This window comes from Alexandromys fortis, unplaced genomic scaffold, assembly GCF_014885135.2.
Source record: "Alexandromys fortis isolate MF-2015 unplaced genomic scaffold, M_Fortis_MF-2015_v1.1 scaffold_29, whole genome shotgun sequence".
NCBI lineage: Eukaryota > Metazoa > Chordata > Mammalia > Rodentia > Cricetidae > Alexandromys > Alexandromys fortis.
The window spans coordinates 12,261,915-12,280,899 of NW_026067891.1; the positions used below are offsets into that span (position 1 = coordinate 12,261,915).

The following is an 18,985-nucleotide window of genomic DNA, read 5'->3' on the forward strand; positions in this document are numbered from 1 at the left end:
GTATCAGTAAAGACAGCTGGAGCAATTCGGGGACAGTCGCTTGTGTGAAACTCATCTGGTGGTCGACACTTCACTTCTTCATGCTGAGGCCCCTTTCCCATCTCAAGTCCTGCAGCTGGACCGTGGCACTACTGAACGGAACTCCTGCTCCTACTGGTGACAGCTATTACATTTTACGCTTTGGCGTAACTGCCAATGGAAGCATTTCCAGCATGCCCTACCACTGTGGCAGTGGCCCTGCGACTCTCAGCTGAGCCAATCACATGATTTGTACCTTAGGAAGGGTGGAACAAGGATGCAAAGATGGCAATGTAGACGTGTACCCAGTGCCTCCCACCCAAGGCCACACACACAGCAAGTGGGTGCAGAGCCAGGGCCGCAGGGCAGGCACACAGATCCCCAGGACACACACCCGGATCTCCCCTCCCTTGTTCCTTCTGACTGCCAGAACCTTCCCCTGCAGCCTTCTGCTTGACTCTGGTGCTCCCTTACAGACTTCCAGTAAATTCTTATCTTAACCACTAGCCAGACTAAGATCCCGCCCCTTGCAACAGAGGATTCCATTGAAAGGCCACTTGACTGGCACGCAACACCCTTCCCTTAACTCCCATTGGACCTGGTCAGAGACAAGGAGAGAGAGCTGGGTACGTACGTTCCGTCAAACTTCTCCATGCCATGGAAGAAGCTGATGGCGTCGGATGTGTTTCTCAGGTTAAAACACCCCTCATCAATACACTGGGCCGAGGTCTTGTCCTCGATGTCCCGCTCTAGGGCATGCTGAGCATCCCGGTTATCTCTGTAAGAAGAAGCACTGTGTGGTCACCCAGCATCCTCCATCCACAGCCGCCATCGTGCATCAGGTGCAAACCCAGTCCTCGGACTCGCAGGAAAGAGCTGCCCAGAGGCTGCTCAGCTCTGTTCCCCCTTGGTGTCAACACCTCCTACTCAGAGCCACTAGGGCTCGCTCCAGGACGAACACACCTGCTGCCTGAAAACAGAGATGGCCAGACCCACAGGACGGCTCCGGAGGAAAAAGAGCTGCTACTCAAGCATGTTGGCCTAAGTCTGATCCGCGAAGTCACAATGGAAGAGAGAACTGATTCCTGAAGCTGTCCTCTGGTTTCCAAATGACACGCAAGTATATGAGTGTACACACACACACACACAAATAAAATACAAATTGGGGGGGGGGGGAATGAGCCAGCATTTACTATAAATGGCCAGGCAATGTGGTGCATGCCTTTAATCCCAGCGCTGGGGAGGCAGAGGCAGGAGGATCTCTGTGAGTTCAAGGCCAGTCTGGTCAACAGAGCAAGTTCCAGGACAACTGGGGCTACCCAGAGAAATCCTGTCTTGGAAAACAAAAACAAACAGAAAGGCCAAGTAGTCAATGCCTCAGGCTCTGAGTGGTGTGGTATCTCAGTTGCATCCACTCAACCAGCCACAAAGAATATGTAGGTTCCTGGCATGGCTTTGTTTTGGTAGTAAAAACACTCACCAGAGAACGTGAGTTCAGTTCCCAGCACCCACAGGCAGCTCACATCATCTGTAGCTCCAGTTCCATGAGATCCGATGCCTTCTCGGGCCTCTGAAGACACCAGGCACACACCTGGTGCACATATGTACACACAGGCAAACACTCATGCACACAGAATAAAAATTAGTCTTAAAACATCCCTGTATTTCTAAGAACAGATGGCAGGCCAGATTTAGTAGATTCCGAGCCATCTTTGGACAAAGTCTGTGTGGAGCCACTTCTATCACAAACATACCACTGTGAAATGGAAGACGGTTCTGAACACCAGCGTTAGTGCGTAGAGAAAGCCCTGCCTTCAAGTTGCTCGAATTGTATAACTAAATGTAGCCATCATGGTAAAGGGAACTGTGGGGACTCTAAAAAGACAGGACACAGTACAGTGGAGGAGTCATCAACGCAGGCAGAGGGAGCAAAACCTGAGGCTGCCCGAGTCTGAGCTGCTGTCTGAGCCAGGCGCTCATATCAAGCAGGAATCGGCACTACGGACAAAGCTGCGCAGATGGGCTCCAGTTAACACGAAAGAAAAGCTAGAAATAACCAGGTGTTCAGGGACTGGGACCAGCTGAGATCAGGGCCGGGGGGGGGGGGGGGGGGGGGGGGGGGGGGGGGGGGGGGGGGGGGGGGGGGGGGGGGGGGGGGGGGGGGGGGGGGGGGGGGGAGGAGGGGCTGCTGGGTGTAGAGGGGTGGGGGCAGGGACTTGAGCCTGGACTGTTGGAATCGGAGCTAAGCTTGGCCAAGGCTCCAAACTGCCGGCAACCACTTTCACAATTCTCACCAAGTACCAAGTACCTGCTCCTTTGCTTACTCTTTCCGTCTTTTCAAATGACATATAAAATAGCAATGAATGCATTTGAAAGGGGAATTCAGATTCGGGTCCTTAAAGGAAAACAGTAACTCTCGGCTATTAATAGAAGGTTGTTTCAGACCTAAATAAACCAAGTAGATACTCCTAGCTCGCATCTAAGAAACCTCTAAACCTGAACCTCTCCCTGTGTTCTGTGTTGAGAGAAGGTGAGTTCTTGCTAATAACATGCAGACACCCACCAAGACCCACCCTGGGACCTTGCATATTGAGCCAGGATAGCGAAGTAGGGCTTGTCTTAGCTGGTGAACTGTGGTGTAACAAAAGCCAGAAGGTAACAGGGCAGAGCACGGAGGTCAGCGGAACCTCAGAGCAGCTGGTACCAGTGCTTGCTGCTGCCGAGGACGAGGGAGCGGCCTCTGTTGGCCTTTATGGCAAACCTCACCCTGCTGTCAGCCCACCAGAAAGGGCCTAAGCTTGGCTCCTCCCCAGTCAAGAGGAACCTTTTCTATTCTTTTGGGGTGCCCATACCATGAGAACACCCCTCTTCCTGGAAGCAAATCTCAGTCCTGGCCCAGAAAGTCACAAGCCCTCATCTGTGACCACCTGAGCAGGTCAACGTTGGAGCCTCTCAGCAAGCTAGGTCTGAGTATCCCCACGCCATAGGCTACCCTGCTGGCCATCTCAAGAAGGGCAGCCCTGGCTGTGCCTTCTGCGACAAGAACAAGCAAAGAAGAAAAACCAGCCGAGCGGCGTGCCCCTGGACAGGGAAGGGTAAATGCCAAGCGCCAGCACCATGGGAAGAAGCCGTCTCATCGGAGCCGAGGGGCCCCAAACCTGGCAAAGCGCAGAGCTCCCTTTAATTACACAAGAGGCCCCTGGCTTGGCACGATGCCAGTTTACATCATGATCTAAGAACAAAAGCTGGTGCCTTTTGAAGACTCCCTGCTCAAGCGTCCACCAACACCCTTCCAGAGCTGTCCCATTCCCTTGCCCTATTGCCTAATGTCACCAGGTGCTTCTCGTCCCAAGTTCAGACCTGGCCTGGGGAAGCCAAAGCTAAGTCAGGTGTTGGGAGGTTGGTGCCTTCTGTCGGGCCAACACAGTTGGGGGATGAGCTAGCTCGGCGAGCAGATGAGCGTCCCAGGACACACCCCCACTCTTCCCAGCCCACAGAGCTGGTGTTAAACATCTGACAGAATGCAAGGACCTCAATAGTTACTCAGAGACACGTGGATCCATCTGGCTGTTCCCCAGAAATCTGGGGAACCCACAAGCGATTCTGAAGGAGAGAATCTCTTACCGCATCTGGAAATCGACTCGTTTAGCTAATTTTCTCATCTGATCTTGGCAACATTTTAGTAAATCTACTTCCTGAAATAAAAAAAGGAATGTCAGAAAGACCTGGCATGGTTGGAAATTCACCGGTCCGAGCTCTCATGCAGGAGCCCCGTGGCGGGAAACACCAGAGTGGGGATCCCAGGACCACTGAAGCTAAGAGTGGATGGCAGTGGCCTTGAGTTCAAAATCTTCCTGCCTCAACCTCCCTAGTGTTGGGGTTGTAGGCATGTGCCACCATACCTAGGTTTCTTAGTTTTCCTTCTCCTTTCCTCCCTTCCCCCTCCCTCCCTTCCTTCCTTCAATCCTTCCTTCCTTCCTTTTTCTTTTCTTTCCTTTCTCCCCCTCCATTCCTCTTTCCTTCCTCTCTCTTTTCTCTCTTCCACTCCCCTCTCTCGTGAGCTAGGCAGGCAATTCTACCACTGAGCTATCTTATCCCCTCTTCTTATTTTGAAACAGGAGCTCAGTGATTTGCCCAGTCTAGCCTTAAAGTCATGTTATAGCCCATGTAGGCCTTGGCTTAGTGATCCTCCAGCCTCAACTGCCTGAGTAGCTGATATTACAGGCATGTGACACTATATCTGGCTTATTTTTTATATACTTAAAAATTAAAATAAAATTTAGCACCAACTATGTGTAGAGTGCTCACAGATTATTTTTCATTAAATTAAAATCACATATCTGAATTGGTATACATTTACAGTATACAGTATATGCTTAATAAATACTATCTTTATGAGTACCATTTGTCTAGCATATATGAAGCCTTCAGTTATATTCCCAGCACTATATAAATTAGATGTGATTGTACATGTATGTAATCTCAGCACTCAGAAGGTGGAAGCAGGAGGATCAAGGGTTCAAGGTCATTTTCAGCTACACAGTGAACTTGAGGATAGCCTGGGGTACCTGAGACCCTGCTTAAATGAGCAAAAATAAATATACATGGGTCTTCACTATCATTATCATGGTGCCGTCCTCATGTCACTTTGAGAATAATAAGATTGAAATCAAATACTCCCAATCTAGTTCTGCTTCTCCCCATCCTACACGAGGACACCAGTGCCCACTAGTGTTCTCTGAGCTGTAACTCCATGGGGACATCACATGTGACTTCTGCTCCAGACAGGCCACTCAGAACCTTTTGACTAGCCAGCTGTCATCTCACCCACTCCCAGGTGGCACCTTACCCGGATAAGGTTTTTCTCAACGTTGTCGTGGACAAGGTCTATTCCGATCCTTTTCTCCCGATTGTACAGACATTCCAGGGCTACCTATTAAAGCAATGGGAAAGAGTGTGTCCTGTGGAGGCCTGAATAGAACCTGAGTGTAGGTGAGTCAGAACCTATGCCTTGTCTGCTCTGTTCTGTGAGGTACCTGGGTGTCCCATGGGGCCTCATCATTGTGTTTGTGTGCCAGGACCACTGAGAGCCCATGTATTCAAATCAGGACAAGGATGTGTCCTAGGAATCGGTATAATTGGGAGAGAGCCTATGATGCTTCACCTTGAACTCACCCTGATAGAGCTAAGAAACACCTAAAAATCAGGTGTGGTGTCATAGATAGATAGATAGATAGATAGATAGATAGATAGATAGATAGAGGATAGATGATAGATTATAGATAAATGATAGATGTATAAGATAGATATTGATGATGTAGATAGATAGATAATAGATAAATGATAGACATATAAGATAGATATTGATGATGAAGATAGATAGATAGATAGATAGATAGATAGATAGATAGATAGATAGAGGATAGATGATAGATTATAGATAAATGATAGACATATAAGATAGATATTGATGATGAAGATAGATAGATAGATAGATAGATAGATAGATAGATAGATAGATAGACAGACAGACAAACAGAGGAGATCACCTCTCGATGTGCCCATGAAGATAATTCCAAAGGTGACTGGCTCAAGAGGACATGGATCATCAATGGATTCAGGTCAGATGTGAGGTCTAGGGGGAGGAAGTAGGTCACGGGGAGTGTCTTAGGGTTTCTATTGCTGAAAAGAGACACCATGACCACAGCAACTTTTATAAAGGAAAACATTTAATTGAGGCAGCAACTTACAATTTCAGAGGTTAAGTCCATTATCATCGTGGCAGGGAGAATGGTGACTGGGAGTATAGCAGCGTGCAATCAGCCGTGGTGCTGGAGAAGGAGCTGAGAGTTCTACGTCTTTCACAGGCAACAGGAAGTGAGCTCAGACACTGTATGGTATCTTGAGCATATATAAGACCTCAGAGCCCACCTCCACAGTGACACACTTCCTCCAACAAGATTACACCTGCTCCAACAAGGCCATACCTCCTAAAGTGCCACTCCCTTTGAGGGCCATTTTCTTTCATACCACCACAAGGAATACCTCTCACAAGCCCTTGTCTCTTCCTGTGTTTTGTCTTTGCTTCCTGTCGGCCAGGAAGTGACCAACCTCTGCCATACATTCCCAGTGCCATGGTATTTGGACCAGGTGCACAGGGTCAATCAATCATGATTAAAACCCTCTGACATTGTGAGCTGTTACTGATGGGTCTTTGATCACAGGGATAACACCCCTTCCCATTCTCTGCAAGTTGTCCCTAAGCTTTCCCAAACCACGATAAAGCCAAGCTATCATTTCAGATAGCTGCGGTCCTCCTGTTTCTTGGGTTCAAACTCAGGCTTAGCCACTTCCTACTGTGTGCACTTGGACACGTTGGGTGACCTCTCAGCCCCACTATGTCTTCATCCATACACAGGCTCAGGGTTGGAGCACTATCTCACCAGTCAGGTTTGTGAGCAGATTATGTCCACCTACACGAGTGAAGACCTCATGTAGAACCCTGTCTGGGATGGGACATCTTCACTGGTACCATCTCCTGAGCACCAGCACTGTTCTCTCTGCTTCCTGGCTGCAGACACCGTGTGACCAGCTGCCTCACACTCCTGCCACCATGCCCTCCCCACCATGATGGACCATTCCCTCAAACTGTGAGTCAAAATAAACCCTTTCCTCAGCTGCTCTTGAAGGAATTTGTTATAGCTTGAGAAAAGTCAATGGATCCTGTGGTGGTGGTTTGAATGAGAATGCCCCCCCACCCATAAATTCATATACATGAATTTACACACACACATACACACACACACACACACACACACACACACACACACACGCACACACACGCTTAGTCCCCAGTTGGTAAATTAGGAAGTGTGGCCTTGGTGGAGAGCCACTGGGGGTGTTTCTCCCTGCCTGCTGCCTGTGGTCCGGATGTGCAGCCCTCAGTAACTGCTCTAGTGCCATGCCTGTCTGCTTCTCACCATGATGATCAGGCACTACTCCTGTAAACCTGTAAGCAAGCTCCCAATTAAATTCTTCCTTTTATAAGAGTTGCCTTGGTCATGGTGTCTGTACACAACAGTAACTAAGACAGTCTCTATGGCTATCCTTGTACACCTTTTTTTTGGTGCTGTTCAAGTAGAAGGCAAGCTACGGAAAGGGGGCAGGGCCCTGTGAGACCAAGGCAGCATTGCCACAGTCCCTGAACTCCACTCCAGGGGTCTTGGGGACCTGAGCACAGCTGCAGGTCAGACAATGAGCTGTTTGTCTAAGGAAGTTCTCAAGGGACTGAGGAACAATGGTGATCAGCCACTTGCCTGTCTGTGACATCATAAAGGCAAACAGGCCCAAGAAGGGAGCAGAGGGTTCTAGGAGCAAAGGCACCAAAGAGCTCAGAAAGGAGGGGGATCCAGTGACTTGCTGTCCAGGAGCTTGGAGGGCCTGCTCTGAGCTCTGCTCGATCGAGAGGCTGGAGAAGAACACGTGACCACACAGACAGCCCTGCTTCAACAGGCTGCGTTCCATAGAGCAAAGAGAATACCTTGAGAAATTAGAGATGGGTCGTCAGGTAAAGGCAGTTACTGCCAAGCCTAATGACCAGATTTAGTCCCCAGGAACTATGTCATGGAGAAAGAGAGGCCACCTTGCAAGTTGTCCTTTGACCTCCACATGTTTATCATGGTGCACATTCATGAACACACACACACACTAAAATACTTAAAAGATGATAAGATTTTGATAAGGGATGCAATGAAAATAAGGTGACATTGTGGGTAGGGAGTACCCAGTGGTGGTCAAGAAGGAAAAGATTGGTACTGACACGAGACATGAGAAGAACAGGCAAAGGCGAACAGGAATGAGGACGAGGCTGCTGCAGGCACAAAGGCCCTGAGGTCAGAGGAACAAGAAAATTGGAGCGGAATGGAGAGGGGCAGACCAGAGCTTTAGTACAGGTTATGGAGGAAGGGGATTCAGGAGTTAAGATGTTAAAATGGGTCTGGGGCTATAGCTTCATTGGTAGAGTGCTTATTTCACAGTTCCCAAGTACAGATAGACCCAGTATGGTGGTAAATATAATCCCAGTGCCTGAGAGGCAGAGGCAGGAGAACCAAGAGTTCAAGGTCATCCTGGGATACAAAGTAATTTTGAGGTCAGCCTAGGCTACATGAAGTAACACCTGTTGTGCTTTGAATAGGAATGACCTCCATAGACTCATGTGTTTGAATGCTTGGTTTATAGGAAGTGACAAAATTAGGAGGTGTGGCCTTGTTGGAGGAAGTGTGTCACTGTGGGGGTGGGCTTTAAAGGTTTCAGATGCTCAAGTCCAAGATCAGTGACTTGCTGTGGAATATTATTTTAAAATGTATTACAATTGTTTATGCTGTGAAACATTTGTTTAATGATGCAAAGATGTGTTGCATTCTTTTATGCTGCATTTGTTTTACTCTGAAAAGATGTGTTACTTTGGCTGTCTGAAACACCAGATGGTCTAATAAGGAGCTGACCAACCAATAGTGAAGCAGGAGAAAGAATAGGTGGGGCTGGCAGGCAGAGAGAATACAGAGAAGGAGAAATCTAGGAGGAGGAATAGGAGCAATATAGAACAAGGAGAGGAGGACACCAGGGGTCAGCCACCCAACTACACAGCAAGCCACCGAGAAAGAAGAAAGGTACACAGAAATAGAGAAAGATAAAAGCTCAGAGGCAAAAGATAGGTGAGATAATTAAAGATAAGAAAATCTGGTTACAAACAAGCCAAGCTAAGGCTTATTTATAAGAAACAATAAGACTCCATGTGGGATTTGTTTGGGAGGTGGGTGGCGGGCCCCCAAAGGGTAAAGAATTAAAAACAACCAACTACAGTGACTGACAGCTCTTTTCCCGCTGCCCACAGATCTAGATGACAGCTCTCAGCTCCTTCCTCAGCACCGTGTCTGCCTGCATGCTGCCGTGCTTCCTGCCATGGTGATCACGGGGACTAAACTCTGAACTATAAGCTGGCCTAATTAAATGTTTTCCTTTATAAGAGTTTCTGTGGTCATGATTCTTGTCACAGCAATAGAACACTAAGACAGAAGTTGGCACCAGGGACTGGGGTATTGCTGTGAGAGGCCTGACCATGCTTTTGTTTGAAGGAATATAGACCTTGGGACTGTGGATTAGAAAAGCAGTTCAATGTTTTAAGTCCTACTTAATGGGCCACCCTGGTAGGATCATAGAAGACAGGGGTGCTGAGGGTGATTCGGCCTGTGTGGGGCCTGACTCAGTTCCAAAGGAGAAGAATATTAGTATGTAGCCTAGAGACTGATCTTGTGATATTTTGGTTAAGAATGTGGCTGCTTTCTGCCCTTGTTCAAAAGAGTCTGCCCGAGGCTAAATTTAAGGATTAATTGCTTTGGCAGAGGAAATCTCCAAACAGCCTAGTATAGACTCTGTCGTGGGGTTATTAGTGTTAACTCTAATGAAGATCTTTAATGAAAAGGAGCAAACTGAGACAGTAAAAATACAAAATGTACAAGATGAGGAGAAAAGGGAAGTGGACTAGAAGTACGTCCTGTATTCAAGGAAATAAATGGATATTTTTTTTAAAAAAAATCCTATGTTAAATGAAATAAAGGGAGTGGTGACCTCAGGGCAAGACCCCACCCAGCAAAACTTCCAACCTGTGAAAAGGGATTAAAGAGTGGTTTAGGTCCAAGCGTGGTGGCGCTGCCTTTAATCCCAGCACTCTGGAGACAGAGGCAGGCGGATCTCTGAGTTAAAGACCAGCCTGGTCTACAGAGCAAGAGCAGACTTAGGTGGTGATGAAAAACAGAAAGCTGATGAAGATGTAAGTGAACAAGGGAGCGATGTTCCAGCCCCAGCAAGAAGCAGAACTTGGCAGCTTCGGCCTTAGGGTCCTGGCTTTGGAGTCAAGGACAAAAGAAAGGGATTATGTATGGGATCTTCCTCTGTGACTAAGGAAAGCTGCTGAGGCCAGGCTTGTGTCAGGAGTGGCCCTGAATAGAGGCCTAAAAAGCCAATGCATGAAGCTATGAAAAAAGGTGAAGCCTGGGTTGCCTTGGAGACCCCAAGATGTTGGCAATGTCAGAGTCATGGGATTCCTGCCAAGGAAAGATGCTAACAGGGAGTGGAGCCAACCCAAGAGAAGTGTGTTGCACTAACAGCTGAAAGAGGTCGGGATCTGAAGAGCGCTGTGACAGCAGACATGGAGACGCAGAGTGTGGAGTTTGCACAGCTGGTTTCAGTCTTGCTTTGGTCCAGTATTTCCTCCTGTTTGGAACAATAGTGTATTGTATGTTGAAAGTATATGATCTGATTTTTTATTTTGTTTTTATAGGGGATTACAGTTAAGAGATTGCCATGAGTCTCAGGAGAGACTTTGGACTTTTAAATATGGTTGAGACTGTGGTAGTTGGACTGAATGCATTTTTGCTTTATGATATGACTACAAGCCTTTGGGGGCCAGGGAGTGGAATGTGGTGGTTTGAATAGGAATGGCCCTCCTACACTCACACACTATTGGGAGGTGTGGACTTGTGGGAGGAAGTGTGTCGCTGTGGGGTTGGGCTTTGAGGGCTCAGTGGCCAACAGCTCTCTTCCTGCTGCCTGTGGATAAAGGTACAGCACTCTCAGCTCTTTCTCCAGCACGGTGTCTGCCTGCACTCTACCACACTTCCCACCATGGTGACAATGGAGTAAATCTCTGAACTGTAAGCCGGCCCTAAGGTTTCCCTTATAAGAGTTGCCATGGTCATGTTGTCTCTTCACAGTTATAGAAAATCTAACTAAACAACACCCCACAAAACACTTCCCCTCCAAAAGACATTAAATTTAAGGAAGCCTTCTAGGAGCCAGTGGGAGAAGGGTGCAATCTAGTTTGATATTTGGTTCCTGGGGTGGAGCCTGGAAAAAGATCATTGTTCCTGCTGCTGAGAAGCATCCTGGACTGTGGTAGCCAGGAGACAGGGAGAAGCAGATAGAATTCAGGTGTGTCTGGTTCCTGCCCCACCTGTGCACAGGCAGAGCCGGGCTTCCAGACCATTGGAGAGAATAAAGAGGGGAAGAGAGAACAATAGACTTCCCTCAGCTGCCAGTCTCTGTCCAGCTCCTTGGTAAGGAACAAGCCAGGGGAGGGAGGGAACAGCAGAGCACTCCCCAGATGGATTTGGGAGTTCCAGAGTGTTAAAGCTTTGCTGTGAGCGTTCCTGCCACTGTCCCAGCCTGGTGCAGACACAACTGTCAGGTGTGGCGGGTTTCCAGGTGGCAGGCCCTGTATGCTCTAGTGAGCCCCAGGACTAATTTCCACAGCAGGAAGCAGACACTGTCCCTACCCAACAACCTCTTAATCCCTTCTGAACTTTCTCCTGGGTGTAGAGAAAAACATTCCCTTACCCAGACTCCTCTGTAGCCAGGAGGCCCCTATGAGTTCTCTCAAATAGGCTAACAGGAAGACATGATTCTGGAAATACGGCTATTCCTTGCTAGTGTGAGACAGAGCCGACTGTCCTTTGCCCTAGCCCCACTTCCTGCCTCCAATGAAAATATCAAATACTCCTTCCTTTTAGTATTAGGGCAAAAGCCACATGCTGAGAGAGAGAGAGAGAGAGAGAGAGAGAGAGAGAGAGAAGCCTTGTCCTGGCAGAGCATTGGGTCTACATTTGACTCTGAAATCCTCATCATGACAGAAACAAACTGTGTGGCTAAGTCACATGCAGCCCAAAGGCATCCTAACTGACTCAGGGGTAGGAGTCTCGGAGGCCAAGGGAGGGTCAGGAATGTCCACGTGAAGATATATATTCACTTATTCAAAAGTGTTCATTGACTCCTGCGGCCACCATGGAAAGCTGTATTCTCTCACCCTTTCTCCCCCCCCCCACAGCATAAAAACAAAAAACAAAACAAAAACCTGGAAATGGAACTAGCTTATGATCCAACTATACCACACATAGTATGTACTTGAAGGACTTTATAGCTATATTATTCACAAGAGCTAAGAAATGGAGCCAGCCTAGATAAAGCATCTTGCTGGGGCCCCTCACTCGATGGCTGAGGCTGGTTGTCAGCTGCTCTGGCATCAGCACAGAGGCTCTGGGAAGGTCTGTGAGAATACTGACTGGAAGAGGAAGCTCCCCAAGAATGGGCAGCACCTGCTGAAAGCCCACATACGCAGAGGGTTGGAAAGAAACAGGGCAGCTTTTGCCTGCCTTCCTTCGTTCCTTGCTGGTGAATCCATCTACATCATCACAGCTGCTGTTGCTCAGCTTCTTCAGCTTTCCAACATGGAGGCCCGCAACTCTCCAGAACCCCGCCGGCCAGGCACCCATCACCAGACCGGGAACGATAAGGTATCGAACCTATTGCACAAAGCAGCTGCAGGGCTCTAAGCACCTTCAGGCGGCCATTGCTTCAGTACCCAGCATGAATTGCCCAAGTCAATCCCATAAATTCCTCCGTGGTCTATATTCATCCTACTGGCTCCGCTCCACTAGAGAACCCTGACGAACACGCCAAAGAAAAAGAGAAATTGAACCACTATGGAAAACTCCCGTCTGACTGAGGCTATTCTGAGTTGGCTGAGGTTTTTTTTTTTTTTTAAAGATTTATTTCTATTATGTGTGTGTATTTTGCTTGCTTCCATGTCTGTATGCCACGTGCATGCAGTGCCCTAGGAGGCCAGAAGAGGGTGTCTGATCCCCTGGAACTAGTTACAAGTCACTGCCACTGTGAGTTGCTGCCATGTGGGTGCTAGGAACTGAAGCCATAGGTCCTCTACAGGAATAACCAATGCTCTTGAGCCACCTCTCTCTCCAGGTTCCGATCATTTTCACCTTAAAATGTGATCATAAAAGACAAGGCAGTTCAACCCACCTGCAAGGTGCCTGTCACCTTGACTCAACAACAGCAGAGGCAGCAGCAGTGTCTCCTTCCCCTACTCACCTGCAGAGGACAGTTCACCTCCTGGGCTGCGCACTCCAAGCGCCTCTTGATGGTGTCCATGCTGTTGTTCTCTGTCCGAAGCCTGTCCAGCTCATAGCACAACTCGGACTTCCAGAAGCCGATGTCGGATAGCCTCTGGCCCAGGTTCCGGGAGGTCCCTTCCTGCATCTGGCGCGTTAGCTGGTCCTTATCCTGCATGATCCGCAGGGAGTCGCCAGTCAGCCGGCTGGCCCAGAGTCGTGAGGCTTCTGCGCCCCTGATCTGCAGCTCGTTGGAGCGGTCCCAGTCGCGTGGGGTGTAGCGACAGAAGAGCGCGGAGCGGAGTGAGGGCAGGATGGTGGGCGGACGCCGGGCGCCTTGGCATTCCTCTGGGCATGACTGGGTGGTGGCAATCTTGTAGAAGACGCTGGGTTTCCACGCATTCAGGTAGCGGTAACCGGGCAAATGATAGGGTTGGTAGCACTCCTGTATTATAGGGCCCTGCCCAGCAGGGGGCAGCATCTGCATGCCACAGTCTTTCTTGGGGCCACAGTAACTGGCTGTCTGAGTGGTTCCTAGAAACTCCATCTTTCCCCATCAGCCCCACGCGGGCAAAATTCTGCCCTAAGAGCCAGGGCATCCCAGGAACCAGGAGCCGCAGCGCCTCTGTGAGTCAGCGCTGGTGTCATAAAGCGCGGAGAGGGTCTCTGTGCTAAATCCTGTTCCCCAAGTTATTGGAGGCCCTATGAGCCAAATAATAAGCAATCAAAAAGCCAGGCGGTGGTGGTGCACACCTTTAAACCCAGCATTCGGAAGGCAGAAGCAGACAGATCTCTGAGAGTTCGAGGTCAGCCTGGTCTACAAGAGCTAGTTCCAGGGCAGGCTCCAAAAAGGCAATCAATAAAGAGAAGTGCGCTTAGTGGCTAAAGAGACTGGGTGATTGTTAAGAGCAAAGGACCCGAGTTCCCAGTACCCACATCACAACTTCCTGATTCCTCTGGCCGCATGCACAAATGCACATAATGTAAAAGAAAATAAAAATAAGGTTTTTAATTCTTTCTTTCTTTCTTTCTTTCTTTCTTTCTTTCTTCTTTTCTTTTTTCCAGTTTGACAACCCATGGGTTTGGGGCTGAAAGAAACAACAGGTGTCTGTCATTCTGAAACAACAAAGTCTGCCTTTCTAGAGCTGAATCAGCAGTGTGTGTGTGTGTGTGTGTGTGTGTGTGTGTGTGTGTGTGATCTAATGTGGTCCACATTTCTCCCCTTGGGATCGGCTGAACTGCATAAGCTGCCTGTCTTTCCTTGTGCCTGCAATTTCAGCACTTGGGGAGGTGGAGGCAGGAAGGAGGTGAATGCAAAGCCATCCTCAGCTATATGTGTTTTTGTTTGGTTTTGAGACAAGGTTCCATGTACCTGGGCTAGCCTCAAACTGGCCACGTGTCTGAGGATGACCTTGAACTTCTGATTCTCCTCTGTGACTGTTCTAATGTTGACATTACAAGTCTTACCAGCCTATGCCACTGCTCAGTTGGAGCCTGGGGCTTCATGCATGCTAGGCAAACATTCTACCAAGCTCTTGGTTCATGGGTTTAAGGATAGCCTGGGTTACTTGTGACTGATTTCAAACATCAGCTATTTTAAAATGACCCTCGCACAGCACAGAGTGGCGTTCAGCGGTAGTGTTCGCACCAGCAGGAAGTGTCTTGGTGATCCTAGACTAAGGGTGAACATTTAGATTGCAAAGCCTAACAACGCAGAGTCACTGCTTTTGCATGACATTCCAGGCAAGTAAAATGGGTCACCAAAGACAAATCAGTTTGGGGAATGCAAAACCGGCCCTTTGATCAGTCTTCCTGGCATAGTGAATGGGTGAAGGAAAGTTAAGAATTTGGGAGAGGGTGGGAAAGTGGAGATGGAGCGACTCTGTTTCTGATCATGGAGGAGAGCACACAGCTGTTTATACTTGTCAAACCCCAGAGAACGTTCTAGTAAAGCTGAATCAGGGCCAGTGAGGTGGCTCAGTGGATAAAGACACCAAGCCTAACGACCCAGTTTCCGTTCCTGGGGCCCATGCCATGGAAAGTGGGAAGCAACTTCTGCAAGTTGTCCTCTGACCTCTGCACAAGTTTTGTGACATGTGTACGCATTCCCTACACACACACACTATACATAAATTATACTTCAATGCCCTTGAATTTTAAATATGGAGGGAGGACTTTGAGCCCTGAGAGGCTGAAGCTATGCTTGCTTTCTTTATAATTAAATCCCAGCATCCTGCATGCTATCAAACATCTAAAACAAAGACCCTCACTTCTCTGGGAATTTTGTCACACTAAGGACCCTCCTCCATGCTTAACTGTTGCATTGAACCTAGAATGGGAAGATGCTGGCGGGTGGGCCTTACCCTCTCTGGGAATGTAGAAGAGGACCATGGACCCTGTGGTCGACGGGTGTATCACTCAGCTTCCAGGGACTACACCAAAACACCCGAGACTGCGAACGGATCATAAAAGGCTTTTTTTGGGCGCACAGCTCTGTGGCTGCCAGTAGATAATTAAGTAATTGCTTTTGGCCCCTGACAAATGGTCCCCCAAGAAGACCACACACCCTGGCTACAGTGAGTGGAGAGAGAAGGAATACTGCCTATACCAAGAGCAGGGGATCAAAGAGGAAGAAGATGGCAGGAGCACGTAACCCTCTTCAGGTACAGCCCCTGTCCCTAGGTACCTTTCGTTAGGCTCCACCTCCATCTCTAACAGTGACATGGGGGACACTCAATATCTGAAATACAGCAAGAGTGTTGGGAGCTTGATGGTGCTTTTCTCCCCAGTTCCCTACAAGGAGTGCACGTGAGCAGCCAGGGGTGTAGGAGATGACATTTATGAGGCACTTGGGGTGGAGTGCTGTTTTACATTTGCCAATATATCCTTTCCTTGGTTAACTACAAGGAATGCTCAATAGGATGGGCCAGCAAGGGCTGGCCTGCAGCATCTACAGTGTGGGATCCCCTCAGGCAATTGTTTTCAACCTATGGGTCATGACCCCTTTGAGGGATCTAACAACCCTTTCCCAGGGGTCACCTAAGACCACCAGAAAACAAAAACATTTGCATTATGATTCACAACAGTAGCAAAGTGACAATTATGAAGTAGCAATGGAATTTATGGTTGGGTCAGCACAGCAGGAGCATCAGGAGGTTGAGAACCACTGCTCTAAGGGGAGATGCCACTTATGATAGGTGCCTCGCAAGGGCCAGGAGCCCAACAAATACACTGCAAAGATTCTGTGCATCTGTGCACAGTGTGAGCCCAGGCCTGGGGGGACACTAGGGACAGAGACAGAAGAGGCACTTTGTGGCCTCCACGGAGCAGCAGGGCCAGATTCCCAGAGCTGAGGCCGACGACCCTTCCAGAGTGGGGCAGGGTTTTCTGTCACCCTGGGCTGCCGTGGTTCTTAGCATTGTGCGGGCACTTCCAGGGATCAGCACAGAGTGGGCAGTGACTGCAGCGACCACTGTAGCTTGACCTCTGCAAACCTGTCCTGGAGGCACCTGAGGGATAATATGAGATCAAAGCAAGGAGAGCCACGCTAGCCGATCAGGACCTGGGAAAGGTGCCACAGCTGTGTGCTGTCTGCTCAGAAGCTGGAAATGTTAACACACTGAGAGCACTTTTTCTTTTCAAAATCCAAAAGGAAAGGATAGAAAATTCTCTACCCACTTTGATTCTGTTTTCTGATTACTTTGATGATAGGCTGGGAAGCATCTCCACCTACTGGCTGATTTTAGTATTCTCTCCTCTCTCTCTCTCTCTCTCTCTCTCTCTCTCTCTCTCTCTCTCTCTCTCTTTTCTTCTTTTAATGTATACACACACCGGCTCTTCTCCTTCCTCCCCCTACCATATCGCCTTTCTCTTTCATTTCTTCTTCTTTTTGAAAAAAGATTTATATATTTTTATTCTGTGTCTGACTGTTTCACCTGCATGTATGTCTGTCTGCTGCCCTTGGAGGCCAGAAGAGGCTGTTGGGTCCCCTGCAACTAGAGTTACAGAGGGTTGCGAGCTGCCACGTGGGTGCTGGGAATCAAACCCGGGTCCTCTGCAAGAGAAGCCGGTGCTCTTGGGTGTGGAACCATCTCTCCAGCCCCAAGAGCAGCGCTTCTTAGCCACGCCTGCCCTGCTGAACGAGGAGCTGAGCTTGCTTCTCTCTGCCGGCTTCTAGCCTCGTTTCGTCCACTCATTCACCGTGTGACGGGTGTAGCTCTCCTGTTACTGTCCCAGTCTCCCGTCCGTAAATCAGACTTCAGGACTTGATCTCTCCACAGCTCTCCTTACAAGCTCTGGCTTGATGTCCTTTTAAATTTTTAAAATAATTTATTTATTTTTATTTTATGTGCATTGGTGTTTTGCCTGCATGTATGTCTCTATGTGTGAGGGTGTCAGATCTTGGAGTTACAGACAGTTGTGAGCTGCCATGTGGCTTCTGAGAATTGAATCTTGGTCCTCTGGAAGAGCAATCAATACTCAACTGCTGAACCATCTCTCCAGTCCTCCTTTTAAATCTTAAAATAATAAAAATACAAATAAAAGTTCTTAAGTTGTATTTACTGAGTGTCTGGGGGCATGGTGGCTCTTTTCCTTCCACCATGCTCGTCCCAGGGACAGAGCTCAGGGCACGACACTAGGTGGCAAGCACCTTTATCCAAACTTTATCCATCTTGCCAAACAAACCCCCAGGGTCTGATAATCCCTGGCTGACTTCCAAAGCAAAAACCTTTATTCTTCCCATTTTGCAGATGAGAAAACTGAGACTTAGGGACGGGAAGTCATTTATGCTATTCCACCTTAGAGAGTTGGGAGTCAGTCTTGTATATATGTCTGACACCTAGCGAGAACCCACAACCCTGAATAATCTTCCTTCATCCTCTTAACCTATCTTCACCCAGAAGTCTTCAATGTCACTGCCCCAAACCCTTAAAAGTTTTGTGGTTATGCCCAGACTCTACCCCAAGACTCTGGCTGACAGGTTATCCAGGAGGAAGACCCAGGGCTTAGCAGAGAACTTGTACTATTACCCAAGGGACTAGAGTGTCTGTCTGGGTGGGGAAGCCCTGCCTACAGATGGTAGACCCAGGTCTTCTAAACCCTTGAACACAAATGAAAGCCTTAGCAATTTCAAAACATAGGGCTGGGGCATAGCTCAGAGGTAGAATCCTTGCCTAGCGTGCAGGAAGCCCTGGATTCAATCCCCTGCACCACAACCAAATGTGGTTGTACATGTCTGAATCCCAACATTGGGCTGGTGGAGGCAGGAGGATCAGGGGTTTAAGGTCATCCTTGGCTGCATCCTTGGCTCAAGGACATCTGAGAGAGCCTATCTCCAAACGAAACTACCTATCAGGTTAATTTGTTACATAGCACCTGGTGACAGCTACCTTGGAGAAACAGAAATCAGCTGCTCAGATCGACAATCGGCTTGCCATCCTAGTACAGGAGTGCCGTTTTCAGAGATAAGAATCCAGGAGCAGGATGCAGCTTGAGAGTCTGTGAGCACTGGTTATGCTTGCAGGTCACAAAACAAAGGATGCACAGCGGGGAGATGAATGGAGCTGGAGCCGAGGCCAAGACACATTCCACCAAGGACACACAGGCTCACCCAAACAGGACAGGACAAGTGCCTAGCAGTGACCCAAGAACAGAGCCTCCAGTGGGCACAGGCCTTTGGACAGCCCTGTGGATCTGGGAGGATGGTTCAGTTGGCGAGGAGGTTGCTACCTGAGCAGAGGGAACTGAGTTAGAATAACCACATTCGCCTGTAATCCCAGCCCTACGGTGGGTAGAGACAGGATCTCCCGGGCTTACTAGTCAGCAATCCAGCCAGTCCAGTGAGAGACTCTGCTTTAAAAAATAAGATGACAGGCTAGTGAGGTGGCTCAGAGAGTAAGGGTGCCTGCCACCAAACCTGACAGCCTGAGCTCAATCCCGGGAATTGTGGAGGAAGAAGAACATTCATTTCTGAGAGCTGTGCTCTGAATATGCAGCACACACCAAAT

General features: G+C 48.6%; 1 protein-coding gene across 1 annotated transcript in view; it reads right to left on the reverse strand.

The window, feature by feature from the left end:
• The window catches only part of Tekt5 (tektin 5), a 33,872-nt gene extending 20,348 nt beyond the window's left edge, over positions 1-13,524 (reverse strand). Inside the window, exons 1-4 of the mRNA XM_050137348.1 lie at positions 12,958-13,524; positions 4,868-4,951; positions 3,643-3,713; positions 653-796 (exon numbers count right to left, since the gene is read on the reverse strand). Of these exons, the coding sequence (XP_049993305.1) occupies positions 653-796; positions 3,643-3,713; positions 4,868-4,951; positions 12,958-13,524 (866 nt within the window). The remainder of the gene's footprint in view (positions 1-652; positions 797-3,642; positions 3,714-4,867; positions 4,952-12,957) is intronic.
• Between the last annotated feature and the right edge of the window lie 5,461 nt (positions 13,525-18,985).